General features: G+C 41.1%; 1 protein-coding gene across 1 annotated transcript in view; it reads right to left on the bottom strand.

Annotated features, from left to right (window-relative positions):
• Window positions 1–10,862: 10,862 nt before the first annotated feature.
• COL6A1 (collagen type VI alpha 1 chain) overlaps window positions 10,863–19,682 on the bottom strand; it is a 93,292-nt gene continuing 84,472 nt past the window's right edge. The window contains exons 34-36 of the mRNA XM_069225482.1: window positions 16,930–17,104; window positions 16,086–16,115; window positions 10,863–13,634 (exon numbers count right to left, since the gene is read on the bottom strand). Coding sequence (XP_069081583.1) covers window positions 13,024–13,634; window positions 16,086–16,115; window positions 16,930–17,104 — 816 coding nt within the window. The 3' untranslated portion in view covers window positions 10,863–13,023. The remainder of the gene's footprint in view (window positions 13,635–16,085; window positions 16,116–16,929; window positions 17,105–19,682) is intronic.

Genomic DNA, 19,682 nt, shown 5'->3' with positions numbered 1-19,682 from the left:
CGGTCGCCCGAGTTCAGACGGGCTCTGTAGTATCAGAGTGTTTCCTATTGAAGAGGGTACCGGACAGAGTTGCCCCCTGTCACTACTCCTGTTTGCCTTGGCGATGGTACTGTTGACCATACAACTTCGTCGAGATATGGCCGAGTGGGAGGTCCGGTGAGTGGCGTCACACATGTTTTCTCGCTCTATGTGGATGGCGTGTTGGTGTATGTTACCCACCCTGGGCGGTCGGTGGGGACCCTTTTGCAAATCATGTCTGAATTCAGTGCATTGTCCGGACTCCATGCCAATAGACAGCAGGCAGTATTATTCCCATTTGCAGCATTGTCTTGGTTACAGCGGGCTGCACTCCCAGCAACTGGGCTTCAGTATGAGAGTGACCATTTTTTGATACCTGTGGATCCAGATAGCAAATGCCCTGATAGCTAGATATCAACTGAACCTGGGTAGGGTCCTTAATGGCTTGGAGGAGTCCATCCAGTTTTGGGTCCACCTTCCAATGTCGGTGATGGGTAGGGTAGCATTGAGCAAGATAGTTCTGCCACCCCACTGTCTCTACACCGTACAAAATGCCATGTTCAACGTTCCACTATCCTCATTCTCCAGACTCAATAATCTGCTGGTGTCCCTGGTGTGGGCAGGTAAGCAAAGCAGGGTCAAACTGGATCTCCTAAAGCTGGACACCGACCAAGGTAGGCTAGGCCTGCCAGACCTGATATCTGAGAATGTATTACTACGGCAGCCTGCCCCTCAGTGATGTTCGGATGATTCTGACTGAGAGAAAAACCTGCTGGGCACATGGGACACAACAGTGGACCTCCCACACTGCTGGGGAAGCGAGACTCCCGGCTGATCATCCCTTTGTTGTTAAACAAGTGGCTAAAGTCTGTGAGCATGCGGTCACACAAGTGCTGCACCAGGCCCCCCCGATGCTAGACTTCTGCCTCTAACCAGGTTGGAACCCATTTGGGCAATCCGATCAGTGATGGACCTAACCCAATGGTTTGATGGCGGCTGTACCGCAGTTGGGGACCTGTATTCTAATGGGGTGCTCCTCACATTTGTGGAGGCTAGAGATGTGTTTGAACTCCACTGAGGCCAGTTCTTCCAATATACCAAGATATCCCACATGATCTGTGAGAACTGTCTGACCTTTCCTGCGAAACCAGCAGAGTCTCACACCCTACAGCTTCTGCTGGACCCGAGGTCGACTTGTGGACTGACCTTGCCTATACATAAAGCTCTTAAAGAGGATCAGCATGTCGACGTGAAGATGGTTCAGGACAGGTGGACGGGGACACTGACAATGTAATTTGCAGAAGGAGACTGGAAAAAAGCAGCTGCCCAATTTAAGGAAGTGGCAAGCAATGTGAGGTTTAAACTTACACAGTTTGACTACTTACACCAGGCCTACCGGACCCCACAGCAGTTGCACAGGATGTATTGGCCTTGCACGGTAGCCTGCCTCTGTAGTGGGTTGGCCCAGGCGTCCTTTATCCATATGACCCGGGACTGTGCTAAGCTGCTGGGATACTGGCAAGGTCTAATGAGGCCTAACACCCACTAAGGTTGCTTGTGTTACCATTGCGAAGGAGTGTAGGAGCTGACTGCCCCTTAAGACACTGGCCGAAGACTGATTTCCTTATGGATGATCCTTCTTTGTAATAGCAAAGCAAGCAAAAAAACATAATTTCCAAATCACATGAGTGAGTTCACACCAACACTTCCAGGTCCCAGAAGATTCCTTATACTAGCGGCGTTTGCAAGGATTTCATCCTGTTACCTGTCAATGGCTGCTAGGAACCTATAAAATTCACCAATATGTTGAAGATACACAAGTATGCTTGAGTTACTCTGTGTTCTTTTACTTGAGTACTCTATGCTCCTGCTACCCTATGCCTCAAACAATGCCTACACTTCACCCAGACCGGACTGTCCAGTGCCTGCCTAAAGCTCAATCTCACCAAGACATCGAGCCCGATTTACAATTTGGCAGATGCAGTAAAGGCCTTTATTCTGCCTGCGAAATTCAGTTTACTGCCAGTCGTACAGTGAACTCTATGAATTTGTGTGAATCGATATCATGGTGGTTCAAACAAAGCCATTTAAAAGTTTGATATGCGTCCGTCGTTGTTGACAGAGACTCACACCAAACCTTTACAAATTTTTACTTTTCCAAAAACAAACTTCCAGTGCTAATTCAACTCAACACCATAGGATCGTTTTCCAGTGGTGTGGAGGACATTTTTTTTATTTTTACTGTCCCTCGCTGCCAGGTTATTCCTGGTTGTGATGGACAGTAAAATACCAACCATTTGACTGCCCATTCTAAGTAGGGCAGATGGTTGGATGGCTTATCTCAGTTCCCTGCCTACCATACTCCAGATCAGGCCCATAATTCATATCATTTGACAAGAACAGCAAGCAAGACGTAGCTCAAACGTGGCTAGCTTACATGAACCTTAATGTCTTGAACCCCCTACTTTTATACACTGGTAAGTCACATGGACTGGTCACCAATCTTATCCTTAAATAACATATTGCCAAGTAAACAAATATGATGAGGAATCAGTTCTGTACTAAAGAAGGGAAACTATTCCTCCCAAAAAGCAACTTCAAAACATCTGTTCAAGCCTCTGTATTCTCGGATTTGGATAGTACAGTCCCTCTGCTCAATGGGCTCACTCCACACTAACCCCCATTAGGTGCATGTTATGTGTCACAACACTTCCCATCCATGGGCTAAAACATGGTCACAATACGCCCCTTCTCCCCCATTGGATGTAACATGTTGCACTACTTTTGCTGGTGTGCACCATTTTCAAAACCAGGCGCATCAATTACAGAGCTATCACAAACTTCACCCCTGCCCATTTGCCCCCGGCATATTCACCAATTCCTAGCACGTCGACAGAGAGAGCTCCCACCCTGACAATGCCTGAATGCATATTGGTCAGTGGAAGTCTCTACTCCCTTCTACTCTACTCACTGTTTCCACCTAGATCTTTACTCTAAGGACAGAGAAGCATGAGAAAGGGTACTTTGTACCTTGCACCTTTCTTCATGCTGTAGGTACTACCTTGTCAATTCTAAAGAAGGTTTCCATTCTCCCTGCTTGTGGACAACAGCAGACAACAATCACTCGCAGGGTGCATTTGGTTGAATAGGGCCAATTGCTCCAGGGAGGGCATACAGCAAATTGGGAGTTTCACTATTATGCCAGCCTATTCCCATACTCTTCTGGGTCTCCCAGACAAGGCATCTGCACTGGTAACCAATAGGTCTACAGAAATTAAAGACAATCCAGATTCTTTAGATGAAGCCTCTGAGTTCGAAGGTAAGATAATTCCTGGAGCATGTCACCTAGGTCCTACTTTTAATAAATAAATATGAATTATCTCATCCGGGACATCCATATAATATGTATACCTGTAAAAAATGCCTTGAGTCTGGGATTCAGTTTGCCTGAAAAGCACATTGTATCTCTGAGTGTTCAAATACTTATAGACACAATTTAGGAAGACCCTCCTGCATTTATGTACCATTAGCCTTTGCTTGAAACATTTTTGCAGACACCGAATGTATAGTAGACAGAGCACGTGCCTTTATTTCATTAAAACATTTTACATTTACGATTAGTAACACTTTTTGTCAGCCACAGGGCTAGCAACGAAATTACTCTTTAAAATTTTAAAAACCGTTTGCATATTCTGCATCAGCTTACAAAGTAAATACTTCGTTCACACCTGTAAAACAAACATGTAAGTCTTAAAATGCCCATCTGAAGCAATCGATTTATGGCAGAACAATAGTTTACGAGTTAAATTCTGAATTTATATTTTCTATAAATAGCTATTGATTTTCTCAGTTGTAATAACGGTTGCTGCAATTGCAGAAGGCCCTGAATGGAGCTAACAATACAGGACAATGAGGTTGGAATTTTTCAGAATGTTTGAGGAACCTTGATTGGATAATTGGATAGAGTTAAAGGTGATAAAAAAAATACTTTTTGCCAACAAGAAGCCAGTGGAGGTCTTTAAGATGGGAAGATACAGACAAGCGATGAGCGATGTTAAAATTGTTTAGCCTGCAGCATTTTGAGTGCCGAGGCGATGATCTGATAAATTCCTAGAATAACCTTGATATATGGAGCGCCTGTAATTAGATTGGGAGCTAACCAGAGCTTGAACCACGGTCTTTCATACAGATGTAAATAAGTGAGCAATAACTTTCTGGATCATCCTAAGTAATACAAAATATGTAAAAGCAACTTGGTTGACTTGGGTGGAAAAAGTCTGAATCGTGAGTGAAAGTCCTTAGCTTAGCTTATCAGTGGTGGAAGGAGGGAAAACTTGACCTGGTTTGAATGGCCAGACCAGATGTGGAATCGCCTCTCAAGCAGCATGGGTGGAATTTGTCTTGAGTAAATTAATATTTTTCGAAGATTGACACAATGATTTTGGAGTCATCTGTCATGATTTGGAAGCCAAAGGAACAAACTAAATAAGCAAACAGCGTAATGTGTATCAGATTTTTCAGAAGGTATCTGATCCTGCCAATGCCAGCCTTCAAACATCTGCATTAGAGGAGGATATACACGCTGTGGTGGTCAAAAGGGAAGTGATTATGGTTAGGAGCTGCTGACCCCAAGCCAGGAACATCATTCAGATACCAACATGTTTCAGACACCTCTGCTGGCTTAGAGGAGTTACTTTGGGCCAGATGTGTGAAGTATTTTAATGTTTCCAAACCCTTAAATTTGGTAGATTAGAATGTCAGTGAATGCTCAAACTAATTTTCTAATGTACTAAACCCATTGAGCAAGTTATTCCAAATAACTAATGGGGTTTACAAATGCATCCCAAATAGCAATTTGGAAGGGGAGCATTTAAGATGTCCCTTTCAAATTTCGGTTTGATATCCTATGTATAAATGGAGATATGTAACAGACTCCCAAGTTGGGATGGTAACAGATTTGCACAGGGGGAAGGATGCCATCTGAACCACCTTCCTTTTGGGAATCCTGTGACAGCTTCATGGGAGAGTTAACATGTCTGATTTTAGATATATATTTTCACTCATACACATGTATTATCTTATTGATGATCTGTGCAAACTCACTGTTTTGCAGATCTAGAGTTTATTCACAAAACAAGAAATTGTACTATGAATCTTGATTATATCCACGTTGCGGGAGAGATTACAGAGAGTTACATAGAAAATATAGATAAGCCTTAATAATTTTAGTTATTTATGCAAGTTATTGTTTCTTCTTTTGAGATGAGTGACATCAGACATCAACCATTTGACGGTCGTATAAATATGGACTCAAAACATTATGGTGCTAAGGATTGTAGGGACTTCACGCTCAAATAATCTGTTCCCACATATCATTATAAACTTGACCCCTTGAGTAAATCATCAAACTCTATTTGTATACTAATTGATAACTCTTGGGAGTGTCAAATTCAGGAGTGTGATTTTAGACAGATTTTCATAGTTTATGTACATGTGTGGCAGATCGTACATTGAAAGTTTAATATTTTTTAGGAGGCATACTTCCACAAATTTGGTATTGGTTGTCACAATTTGTTCCCAGATATAACTGTAACCTCAATCCTTTAAACTGAGTTTATTCACGTCAAGAGAACTTCTACAATGAATTATGATTATGTCCAAGTGGTACAAGAGATTACAGAGAGTTACATAGACAGTATATTAAAGCTTTAATAGTTTTGGTTAGTTATACACCTGTAATTTTTTCCCTTCACAGCTATTTTTGGCATGAGTGATTTCAAACATCAAACTATTAGAAGGTAGTATGAATATGGGCACAAAATGTGATGACTCTAAATATTGTGGGGATGTCTTTTTCGAAGAATCGCGATATTTGCTGTCAGTGGTAACTTTATCCCTAACTTTATGAGTTTTGCTAAATATCTAGTTTCTTAACAACATTGAGATTAATGTAATGTGCATATATCCTTTCCTTAGATGGCCCTATCATAGGCTTAACATTCGAATGCCTGAAAAAGAAGTTTAAGAGTCTTCAATTCCTTAAATTTGAGTAAGATATGGATACTCTAAAATTATTCAATAAAGTGGTAATCTGTTTTTTTACAAACAAAGGTCAGTACATAGAAATAAAATAGGTGTACCCTTCCCCATAGGTCAAATCTAGGGCACATTGATGCATTTTATTTATTTTTATTGTACTATAGATTTCTTGTATTCTATCCTTTCATGTGGAGTTTTTGATGTAATCTTAGGGAGATTCGAATTTAAAGTCTGAATGAAACAAAGGCTATTTCTTTCCTTGTCTGTTCTTAGATAAAATTTACCTAGCAATCCACTTTTTAAATATTCTTATTCAGTTGGCTATTTAGAAGTTCTTTGTTGGTACATCATGTTTAAAAATGTTTTTATTGTGTTTTTTTATGATGGTTTGGTGATGTGTTCTATATATCATTGTTGCTACTATGATCAACTGATGGTTTAAAAACAAAAAATAGAAAGCCAATAATTTAACAACAAGGAAATACTATGCTGAGAGTGTAGTATGTGAACATACTAAATTGTTCATGTATCCAAGAAAGCATGGCTTCAACACTGCCAAACACGTTGTGAAAGATTTGATGTTTAGAACAAAAGAAATTATATCAACAGATTCTAAACAAGACTTTAAAATTCTTGAAATACATTTTGTTTGTAAATCTGTTTACTGTTCACAAATAGTGTTGAAATTGTCATAGAATTGTTGTCTATTATGTTCTTGAATATTTCTAATTTTAGTAAAGTTATTGCGAATAAATGCTCTACACTATGAAACATTACATGGGATAGAGTGAATTATGAAAACAAATTATGATTACAAAAATATGCTGGGAGTCCCGATGAAAACATCCAGCATTAAAAATCTCCAATATTCATCAGTATGTAATCTATCATTAAACATGATCTATTTGTAGTTTGCATGTACCCAGCCAAACTATCACCTTAGACTCTTCTGTTATCAGAGCCGTAAAATTTGGTTTTGCTGCCCAGGCTGCAGTAGTGTCAGCTGTAGCCATATCAGCTGAGATACTTGTATTAAAGCCAACTACTAATATATGTCTGTACCAATGTATTTAAAGCATTTTTCCTCAAATGTTTCTATTGTGTCACAATTTATTCAATGTTATTCCTAAAGCCAAATGAATATATATGTATTTATTTTTAAAAGATATTTTTGTAACGTACACAGGCAGTGAGCCCTTGAAATGAAATAACCCACCATCAACAGGAAATGCGAGCTTAACTAAAAGATAGTGGAAAAATAGAACCAGGTCCTCTTTCAAGGTGTGGTGGGTGGCCTGGTAGTATGCTAGGTCAGCGGAGTCCCTAAGTTCCGCTACACTGTTGGAGGATTGCTTGCCATGTTACGAGCTTCCCACTTGCTTTGCAGGGATCTCTGTGTTCAGTGCATCTACCACCAATCAACTTGATTCACTGAAGTCACAGATGAATGCTGAGGAGATGCCAAGTTTGTTTTCCCCCTCCCTGTCGCTCATTTAATGTTTTTCTGAAACCAACTTCCAAAGAGTTTGGTTTAAAAGAAATGTTGGCCCTGATGTACAGGAAGCGTTTGCCTTGTTCGTCAAGGCAGTTGTTTGACTTCCCTGTGAGGGTCTACCACATGTGGCATGTATGACTCAGGCAGGGAAAATCAACATCAGCTCGTCTTTTAAATAGGGGTTGGCTTTTGCCATTGTGACCTGGTGGCTGGATAGTCAAGTTAAGTTTTTTAACCTCAGTGTCAGCTGAGGTTCTGCCAATTGTAATAGTAACTCTAAATGATGTGATGAAAGCAAAAAATTGGTTGGCCCTGAACTCTGGCAATTCAGGTTAGTGCTCATGTTCTGCTAAATTTCAAATGAGGCCCATACATTTTAAGGTAGGTTTCTAATAGGTGATTTGGGGCTTTCTAGGTTGAGAGAAGGATAGGGTTAAATCAGAATTCCTCAGGTGAATGGTTTCAGAACCTTGGTGCTTGATAGGAGAAGACTTTGTTCAACCTTTTGGGGAGTCTAGCTTCTGGGATGTCTGGGTTTCTGGGATTTTTAGAAATAGACAAGAATCTCTTCTATGAAATCCTTAGTATTCTTTGATTTATCAGCTGCTCTCAAATTTACTGCCATAACATTGTTCTTCACAGTAATAGATCCAATGAGAATGTGAAATTAAAAAAAAGTACTATAACCTCCTTTCCCACGTCGATTGTATCATTTTACTGCTGGCTACATGTAAAATTTACAATTAGATGCTGCCGGACATAAGCAGAGAAGGCAAACTTATCACACTGTTGATACACCGCACTGCTGATCGAGTGACGGTGCTGGAACTGCAGTGGAAGATGGATGAGGGCATGGAATGAACGGAGCATGAGTGGGCACCACACTGGGCAAGTCAAGAAAGGTGACTCGCAATGTGAAATTGAAATTAATCCTATAAAAATGCGTGCACATTGACAACTCCGCAGTGGTTGCATAGGATAGAGCCATCCAAGCTAGAGGTGTGTCTAAAATATAGGGCAGAGGTGGGAACTTACCTGCATATGTGGCGGACATGCCAAGGGGTGCAGGATTTCTGGGGGGAGGTGATTGCAGTATTGAGGGATCTGACTGGAACAGCAGTACAGCTGAAGGCCCAGGTGTGCTTACAGAGTAATGTGACCTGACCAAACATGAGAAAATATTTGAACTGGGACTGGCAGTCACCAAGAAATGTTTAGCACAGAGGTGGATGAATCCCAGGTTGCTTATTCGGAAGCAGTGGTTGAATGAATTTGCCCCTTGGGTGCATGCCGAATTTCGAGTACGACATAGATTGGTGTATGAAGGAACAGGCCAGGGAGGCCGGGTGGAATGGGTTTACAGCAAGTTAAGGAGGACTCGAGGACAGGGCATGATGCAGAACCTGAAGAGAGATAGTATGAGGGAAGAGGTGCTTGAGGGGCCGAGGTGTTCCGTGTTTAAGAGGTGATGAACCATACAAACACTATGTACTACTCCTGTAATTTTTGTATGCTGTAATTGCCGACTGCGTGCTCCTCTTCAGATTAGGTGGGTGAGAGGGAGGGAGGCAGGGGAGAATTTGTAATGTAGTAAAATTGTTGAAAGCAACAGGGAAATATTTAAAAATATACTATTATAACAGTACTGTTTCTTTAAACAGCAAGTCTATGGGATGCAAATCATATATATACATTTATGTAAGCTTCTGTTGTGAATGAAATAAGATACTTTGTGGACAGTTGCATTCCAAATATTAAGGTTAATTTGATGGTTATGAATTGTGTGTTTGTAACTTTCCTGGGGCTGCTGTTTAAATAACATATCAAAACCAATGATGCGGGAGGACAGTTAGATGGGAAAAGCCATCTGGTTCCCCTAACTGTTATATATAAACCAAAAGTGGAGGATGTCTCCCACAAAAAGCAGTCAATATACTCTTCTCCTATGAACTCACCAGGCACACAACATGTGTTTTCTTAGAATCCTCACCCACATGCTAATATGTGTCACGCTGCTTCATCGGGTCCACCCCCAGGTGGGCTCAACCTCCCAGAGGGATGCAGCACTTTAATATTCTCTATATTTTTAGTGGGATAGTAGGGCAGAAAATTATTAATAATATGACCAGGACTGAGAGGTGCGGGCCCCCATGAATTCAGATGGTCGCCCATGACCCTGGTGCTGCAGAGGAAGGACCACAGTGAAGTGGGTGTCATCACCTGTGAAGGAGAGCAGGTTGAGACCCCTGTGCGCGGAGGAGAGGGTCCACTGTGAAGTTCGGACCATCACCTGTGACTGAGACCAAGTTAGGACCTTGTGCAGCTGAGAAGGCGGCCACTGTGAAGTGCTGGCTGTTCCCCGTGGTAAGTACATGGTGACGACCCCCGTGTCACCTGGTGAGGCAGTGCTGTGAAGACAACGCAGTCAGGAGAAACACTTACCAAGCCAATATCAAAGTAATTCATTAGGATACTGTGGAGACCACCGCATCATTGGAGAAGAGATGTCAAAGGGATCTGAGCCCTGCCCTGAGATTTGTAAGGTCAGCACTTCTGTAGGAGCATCCCAGCCCTCCCTGGACTACCAGCTGTCTTTGGGTCTTGTAAGACTGTTTCAGACTGGTGGGCCACTTAGGACTTGCATGAATGTAGCTCCCGAGAGCTGCTAACAAACCCTTAAGGCAAAGCTGAGACTTTGGGAGTGTGGGACTAGCGCGGGCCGCATCAGGGTGTTGCCTCCAGTACAGAATAAGGAGTACAACGGACACTAAACGAGTGAGGGGCTCAGTATTTTGTTAAGGAGAGTGCTAGCACCCTGAAATTAGGAGGGTTGTGTGGAATATTTAGTGTGTTGTACATGCTTTAACTGAAGGGTTTAGATTGAGTCTTCTCAGCTATAGATATATTTTCCTTTTACAGGTCATCTTGCTAAATAATTAATTGGTAGATGCTAGAATTCTCCTATTATACATTTTGTACTTGATGTTGCTAGTGCCAAGTATTTATTTATTGCCCTCTGTTAGCTAGTCTCTTTAAATATGCTGCTCCTCTGAATCTAATTCTCAACCAGTATTTTCTCCTCATTATTCTTATAATGTATTGTCCATTTTTAAAAGTCAGTACTTTTTAGACACAGCTTATGGTTAGAAAAGAAATAGTGTTTGTGTGTGTGTGTGTGTGTAAGTAAGTGTCCACGGAAATGAGTGACTGTAAAGCACTGTGAGTAATATCTGCTTGAAAGACGCTAATATTCATTGTCAGCTCTGCACCTGCTAAAGTAGAACTCAAGAAAAAATACACCAAACTTAGATGTGGGAGGAACTCTTTTATTGACACTTGGTTGAAGGAAACATGGTTCAGTCAAACACAAAAATACAAACCCTGCACAATTTTGGATTACAAAAGAACCTAGAAATACCATTGATAAAAGCACCTCATTCAGTTATTAAAAGCACCATTATTTCTGGTCCTGGGACCTTTCCTCGGAATACAACAGAACAAATAACCAATCAAGGAATTGTAAGTGGCACTGTCTGATCTCAGCGTAAGTGATGATCTGAGGAGTGGAGGGTTCCTCAATGCATGCAATGGAGTATGCAGACTGTCGGGGGATGCAGCAGGAACATCATGAGAACTCCGTAATGGGAAGTGCCATCTGGGACCAAATAATACTGGCATAATCAATAAGACATCCATCTGAGTACGGGTGATAGGGAGAGCACCATTTGTAACTATAGATTTTCATGGCCTGATACGGTTAACCTGCACCTATTATAGTACACCTGGCGCATCGTGTCACCCAATCCTTTAAACAGCGGCGATTGCCAACTACTAAATCCATGGCATTAGGAATCTCGCAGTAAAAAACAATGATCAATCATCATACTCCTTTTATGCTCATTCCTCCTTAGACAGCTATATCCTGTAGGTAGTAACGCGTGCCGTTAACTGCCCCAATCATAAGAGCGAAAAGTGGCCACCTCCCATTTACACTCTTCACACAAAGTGCTCATGAGAAGGCTTACCATCTCTACCTAAGGTTCATTGGACCTCCCTGGTTGGTCACTCTTCACCTGCCTGATGTAACTCACAAGCCAGCTAGTTATTTCTTCCTTACAGATGCTACCTGAGCTCTTTCCTGCAAACCGAACTGCCAGTGGTTGCTAGCTTTCCCATTTCGATCTCATGGCACACAGAGCTTCACATTTACTCCCTCATTTCAGGAGTTGCCAGCCTTGCTTTAATCTACTCTTTCCTACACATCCAATAGAATAGCACCTCCTCAATGTCCATCAACATGGTGTTTTCTCTAAAGAGTTGAAATCATCAGTAGCAAAGAGGAACAAGCCTAAGGAGCATAAGGAGCTTCTACTCCCTTGAGGTGGATGTTGAAATATGAACAGAGTATGTAGACACTTAGAGCCTTTGTGCTTGTGAACTCAAATCATTATTTTAATGCTCTACCTTGTACATGAAAGAAGAGCTTTCAAGGGGATAGGGTGACCAGGTACATATTTCATTCTATAACATCTGCTGGTTTTAGTAATCTTTTTATGGTTCTCTGTTTTACTTTTTTGTGATTTGTATATTACCAAATACCACTAACAGCCATTTGTATTTGCAACATTTCCAAAAATGGAAATAGAGTTCAAGAAATATTTTTTTGTCTCGTTTTCAGACAAAGACAGAAGAAAAACCTATCCCTCCCTGCAACATGGAAAATGGGTTCCAGGAAATAAAATGGTAGCATACCAATAACATTTTTGACCCAACTATAACAAAAACACAGCAAATTCAGGTACGTAAGCTGAAGTAAATACTCTCCTTCCAGCTTGGCCAGTAACTAATTCATTTGAAAACTAAGGTGAGCCAAAAGCCTTACACTGCCTGCTCCCTATTGTAGTTTACCGCCCTTCATTGACTGCACAATTTGATGAGATTGTGCATGAATAGGCAAGCAATTCTTTACTCTCTCTTACCCAAAAGTATCTTGGCACTCAGATCAGTTTACAAAATGGGTGGACACTGCATTACAGATAAGATGTGGCATCGCATCCTCCCACCCCCCTTTCATATGACAACACCATCACATCTAAGGAGAAGAATCCTGAATATTGTTGACAAAACAAAGACATCAAAAGACTAAACCAGGGAAGTTCACTTCTAGCTCAGCTTTTACACTTTGGTGGGTGCTTCTTCTGGGAGGAAATGATAGGCACTGATAATCACTCATGCTATTCCTGCTGGGTTACTTAATATGGGATAAGTGATACAGAGGGTCTGCATTGAGAGAATGCATTACTAGCTCACCTGTGCATTTTGTACGCACAAGGAGAGGTAATGCACAATCAGAAGGGTTGCACTCTTCCCACGGTCCATGAAATTATTTGGGTAGTCATTGGATATGGAAAGTGTGCTCAAACAATATAAGTGAACAGTTGAGGTTGCCATGTCGGGCTCATTCCAGCTCCTCAGTCAAGTGATATCTTCCTGGAGATTGTTTGATAGAAAACCCCTCTTAGCAGGGAGGGGTAGTCTGCCACTCGGAAGAGATGGCGCTCCCCATAAACAATATCATAGTCTGCGGTCTTCCCTGTGATCAGGACACGTAGGTTGGGTTCATTGGTCTGGCTGCCTACAGCTAGCACATAGACTTCAATGCCTGCCTGTCTGGCGTCTTGCACAGTTCTCTCAAGTATGCTCTGGGTCACCCCTTGGGAGTTTCCATCTGAGAAGATTAGCACTTTTTTCTTGGCTCCAGCACGAGGGTTCTGGCGGTACATGCTGATAACTGACTGAAGAGCTGCATTGACATCAGTAGCATCATTGATGAATGTCATGCTATCAATGGCATTGGCAATCAAGGTGTAATTGGACAGAAACTGTGCTTCCACCTTTTGCTGGTTCCGTCCACTGTACTGGATGATAGAGAAGCGGACTGCATCATCTGCGGTCTTCCCTGCTGTCAGAAACCTCTCTGCCATGCGCTTCACAAACTTCTTAGTGGTTTCAAAGTTGCGACTCCCAACACTGGTGGAGCTGTCCACAAGGAGGGTGATGTCAGCAGGTGATGTAAATGAGACTGGGGAGAAAATGGTATGTTAGTTTACTTAAAATGTAAAATACGAAGTATGAAATAACAGTGACACAACTAGGAAAAATAGTCATGTACGGCCATAGGCACAAATATTTATAAAACACTATACAAGGGTCTTTCACAGGAGGATAACAGGACCTTGAGAGTAACTGAGAAAGAAGACAGAACTGTGGAAATACGTTATAAGAGGACATTTTATGGAGAAGGATGATCAGCAGATAAGAGGATCACATCCAAACTATAGCAGGGAATTTGTTTTTTTGGATTGTCAGTACATGGAAGAAAGATAAGAGGATCAACACTGCGAGGGTAGAGAAAAGTTGTGGCTGGTCAGAAAGAAAATAGAGCTGAGTGGAAGCCACGGAAAGATGCTGGGTATTTTGGAAGAGCTCTGTACAAATGCTGATCTTTTGAGACCAGTTCCCAAAACATCTAACCAGCAAAAACACCTGTAAAATACTGATTTTATTATAAAGGAACCCTATACATTTTCTTAAAACATTGATTAAATGTTAGTACTTATTTTAACAAAAGACATTTGAGCGAAGGGTCACCAGATTCAACCCTCCACTCTAAAATGCCTGCCAAGTTGTGGGCCTTGTTGCAGTATTGCGATCCCTCCTCTACAACTCACAGATCGAAATATTCTTAGCTTGACCTAATCAGTGCTAAGATGTCATTAAATTGGAAATTACATTTTGGTAGACAATACAATTGGAAAAAAAAGACGTTGATACCAAAATATTGGTAATAAAATAATCAGGAAGAGAAGAGATAACTAGTATGGATTACAGGACAAGGGTTACATTAGGGAAAGGAGAAAAGGGAATAGGTGGGAAAATGCAAAGATTAAAGGGGGGCAGGGTTCTTGCCCACACCCATATTAAAAAATAAAATGCAGGGTTGGTGTGCAGAAAGGATTAAATAAAATATATAGTAGTAACAAAATAGCAAAACTAATGTCAGAGTAAAATAAAAGGACTAATCCAACAATGAACAACAACTTTAAGGGGAATCTCTTTATTGATTACTTTGAGATTAATCTCCTAGGTAATTAATGAGCGAGGAAAAAAATCTCACGGAACCATAAGCACTGACTACTGTAGAGTCAGGTCTTCTGCATATTAGTTATAATCCAGAGGATCAACTATGGAAGGACATAATGCTCTTTAAGGACGACATGGAAGTTAGACATACTGAAGGACTCTAGTGGGACGTGTTGAAGAATAGTATGGTCCTATCAATGAGAAGTTGATAAAAATCCTCATGGATTATTTTTAGAGGCATAGGGGGTCCCATAGAAGCCCTCGAAATAAATCTGGAGTGGGAGAATTGCCTATTGGTGAGTGAGGTCTTTTGACTAGACAGGCCATGATAAAGAATCTAAGGGGTCACACATTCAAGTGTGACAATGTCAAAGTGTATGACTTTTAGAAGGATGATGCAGTCTTATAGATGACTGGAAAAGAGGAAAGATCCATGTGTATTTTCAATGTAAAGGTTGTGTGCCCCATTTGATAGCAAGGAGAAAACAAACCACAGACGTTCAGGCATAGATAGGCAGGCGGTTGATGATTTTTAGAAAGGCAGAGAAACATGCAATGGCAAAGCACAAAGGTCTCACATTTCAATGGCATTACCCGAACCTTTAACTTTGCCAATGTTTTCTGCTCGTGCTGTTCCGCATCGGCAAAAGAAAGAAATGCTTGTTGCTGGTGTGGAAGAGCATCAACAAAAACAAAAACAAGCCACTGCAGTGTGATGACATATACATGCTTGTTCTTCACCATGCATGCACAAATATGCGTCATGACGCAGTGGACATTGTTTCGTTTTCTAACTTCATTTAACCATTCCACATGATGGATGCAAATCTCAGAGCAGTACATTTAAATGATGTGCTCAAAGAAACAAAGAGCAGCCTGTAGAAAATAAGAGCTTAACGCAGGATTCTAAATAGCAAATTAATTTACATTGCTCCTTGTTTGCAATTGGGACTGTTGTGTGGTAAAATAACGTTTGAATGAAAAATATTGCTAGCAAGTGAAATATGGCGTATAACAGCCATCTTTTCTAAGACTATGGCTTTCTCTTAGTATGCATATCCGTCAGCTTGGGCTACCTTGGATCATTCATATACAGTGGAAGAACAATAATGGAGTCCCAGCCTCTCTTGATCAACCCCACACTAAGCAATACAATGCATACATAATACAAATTTTGCCCCTCATTAGGAAGAGATATAGGTTCTGGAAAACAAAACATCAATATAATCACAGGTGATCAAGAAGCATGCAGATCACAAACTGGTACTCTGGTACCCGAGCACATCAATGATAGGGTGAATCTTGGAAGGGTATATCACTCAGCTTGTCATTCAGAGTCAGGGCTGCATAGGTCACCCAATCAAGGATGCAGGATGTGGGGATTACTTACTTGGGCAGGTGTAGTCTGGGCATTTCTTGTCTGTGGAAAACAGAGATTAATATGTTACAAAAGAAGGTGGCAATCTGAACTATGAAACAATTGAAACAAAAGTACTTCTAACACTCTAAGGCCCATATTTATACTTTTTTATCACCACATTTGCGTAATTGTTTTATGCAAAAGTGGCGCAAACGTACAAAATATAATTGTACTTTATAAGTTTGCACCGCTTTTGCGTAAAAAAACTATGCAAATGCCGCGCTAAATAAGTATAAATATGGGCCTAAGTGTCAGGAAGAACGTTAAACCTATAGCGCCTGCTGTCTTTTGTCAGATTTATTCTAACCCCTCTCTCTCTCTGGTATATGTGAAGTCCTATTGCCCTTTTCATCTGTGATATGATGTTCTGTAGTTTGTTCTCACTGTCTTGTGATGTTATGTGGGTTCTGTCTGTGGTATGACGTTCTCTATCCATTGTATCTGTGACCAAATGCTTTGTAATGCTTAGTAGTGCTTTCTGTGGTATTCGCTCCTGCTACTGTTGGAACTTTTGCAGCTTTCCACTTCCCTAGTCCATGGTGTAAGGTTGCATCACATCTTCTGTCTAAGTTGTGATGTTTAATCTTCTGTTTTGATTATGATTAGATGTTTAGCCAATTTCAACCGCACTCCGCCTGCTTTAAACCTCTCAAACCTTTTAAGACTAAACACCCTGTTTAGGTGAGTCTACGCAAAATCCATACTTTTGGCTATTACAACACCATCACTTCTTTCTAATTCTTACAAGCCCTCAACATCGTTTGTATCTCCCAGGGTTCCTCTCAGGAACCACTTACCTGTCCTAGTCTCTTACCTTTGCAGATATGAGCAGTAACATTCTCCAGGAATCCATCCTCAAGGAGCTCAGCATAATTATCCTTCTGCAATGAAATCCCTTGGTTGTATGATGTGCCACCACAAGCAATCTGGTCCAACTGCTCTGGGTTTGGAGGAGCGCGGAAAATATCACCCACTCCCAAGGAGACTACCTGTGAGGAACAGAACAACACACAGATATCAGGTAAAGTGCAGAACTGTTATGGGCCTCTTTTAGCAGACTGTGATATCTGGCATGGTAAACATGAAGAACATTTGGGCTGTGGAGATATAATGCACTGCAATCTTTTCATGAACTGAAACACTGTAACAATATGTTGCCAGACCCTTTAGAATGTCTATCACACTGGCACAATGCTTAAGATCAGAGCCACTGCCCCAACACTTGGCAATGCAGATCCATCTCTTGATGGTGTCTGCCCACATCCATAACTCTGTACAATATTGATTTCTACTTTCTGATGATCAGAAGTCAAAAATGGGTGTGTTTTTGTTGCAATTTGAGCACCACTAGAAGGCTGTCTTGTATCGGAGGACAATAAATGAGTTCTCATCCCTGGTTTAGCTGGATATTGATACGTTGTCTGCACTTCCTGTTGGGCCTTGTTTGCATAAGTACAATATATTCAGTACATTGTGAGTACTGATAAGATGTCTTCAAAGATTAACATATGCTGTTAGGAGCGAGTGATAAATTGTGAATGCCTGCTGGGGCTGTCTCGCTTTCTTTGCTCAAAGAAATCATCCAGCAGTGGTTACCACAGATCTCAAGTGAAGCACACTCCCATTAGTAGCTAACAAATGAAGCAATTCCTTCTTTGACCCTTCAAAATATTCATTCATGTCTAAGGTCTATAATGAAAGATCAATTTGGGCACACTTTTTAATGTCACATGGTCCTAATTGAGTCATTAGTTGAGAGAAAGGCTTTTCTGCAGTTATGTCACCCTAGATTGAGATTGTTTGTAGGTTGGTTACTGTACATAGATATTGATGTTGGCTTACATACATTTGATGTGGGCCTAGCTCCTGGCTTTAAAGATCTGACTAGGGAGTTTGCAGGCAAATTGTTTATTAACTATGGGCCTTGGGGATATCTTGGATTTCTCTGTACAGAGTCTTCTCAGCTAACCTGAAGGCACCTGATTGGTCTTAGCTGTTGGTTGAACATTCTGGATTGCCAAGATAAATCTCAAGAGGGGCATGGCAAACAGCTTGTACACGCTGTATAAAGGACTCTGCATAGGTACTAGGCTGATGGCATGTACACTCTGGGTCTTGGGTCTCATCTCTATTATATCTGTAGCTGAATATGAATAAGGGTTATGCTGTTTCCTGGATTGTTGAACTGAGGTATTGCCGACATTTGCAGGCTCTAAATAGAGCCTTGAATTAATCTTCGATACTGTAGGAATCCTGCAGTCAGTTGAACACTGAATAGAAGTCTTTAAAGGTAATTCAAACTTTGGTGTATCAGGCACTGTATAGTCAGGCGACGTGAAGGCATCACCTTTGCCATGCCTACTCGGGCCCAGAGCCTGGAGTACATGTTTTGTGGGGCATGATCCCAGTAATGACAACAATTTAGAAGGAATTTTGGGGAAAGATTAGAGTGGGATCCCCAGCGGAATTGTGTTTGAAAATATATATTGAATTGTGAGATTAGCTTTACATTAAATTTGTTATTTTTAATATTCTATGCCGAAAGATATCTAAAAAATAGTAGGATCGTGAGTATTTTAAAGCACAGCAGGCTAGGAGCTTTGATGAAAAGAGAACACCATTTTGTAGGTGGATGTAAGGGCATACCCTTGGAAATTTTGGGGAAATTTGTAACACAACTTATTTTTTAAACCACCAAATATGGGCCACCAACATTGATGAAAGCTGAAAAAAGTGAAATGCTTGTTTGTAAGAAAATACTGGAGGTCTCCATCAAATTGTGTTTTGTTGAAAGGAGTGGGAAGCAGTCATTTTGGAGGAGGAACATTTTTCAAAACAGTACAAAATGTAAATACTACTTTATAGTGGATTTTAGAGATCTCTCTTCTGTGATGTTTGTGAAAATGTACACTAAACTGTTCATTTATATTCTGTAGGAAGCTGGCTTGGTGTGTGGTGGGTCCCCAAGGTACTTCCAACTTATACCAGGTCCAGGTGTCCCCTATCAGTGAAGTGTAAGCAGTGTCTAGAAGCCAGGCTTTCTAGAGGTAGCTGTGGATGAGCAGCCAAGGCTTAGCTAGGAGACATGCAAAGCACATGCACAACCACTGTAGTCACAAAGCACTTACACAAACGAAAGAAAACACTCAGCTGTACTCAAAGAAAGGTACTTTATTTTTGGTCACACAATACGACAAGGTACTAGAAGGGCAGCACTCCAATAGGAGGTAAGTAGTACACTAATTATATACACTAGTAAACAGTAATAGGCATAGAAAAGGTTAGCAAACAGTGCAAATGTAGATAACCAATTGTGACCCCAGGGGGAGCCCAAACCATATACTAAAAAAATGGAATGCGAACACAGGACCCCACCTAGGTAAGTGGAATGTGTAGAGGGGAGCTGGGAGTACTAGAAAACCACAGAGGTAAGCAACACAGTACCCCCCAGCGACCAGGAAAGCAGGAGTAAATCACAAACCACCCCAAAAAAAGAAAAAGAAAAAGAAGAAAAGAGGGCACCCAGACAAGAATGCAAGAAACTAGTGGTGGATTCCTGGAGAGGAA

The sequence above is a fragment of the Pleurodeles waltl genome, chromosome 3_1, assembly GCF_031143425.1.
Source record: "Pleurodeles waltl isolate 20211129_DDA chromosome 3_1, aPleWal1.hap1.20221129, whole genome shotgun sequence".
NCBI classification, from domain to species: Eukaryota; Metazoa; Chordata; class Amphibia; order Caudata; family Salamandridae; genus Pleurodeles; species Pleurodeles waltl.
The sequence above is the reverse complement of the archived record's forward strand: the minus strand, read 5'-3'. Positions and strand labels throughout refer to the sequence as shown.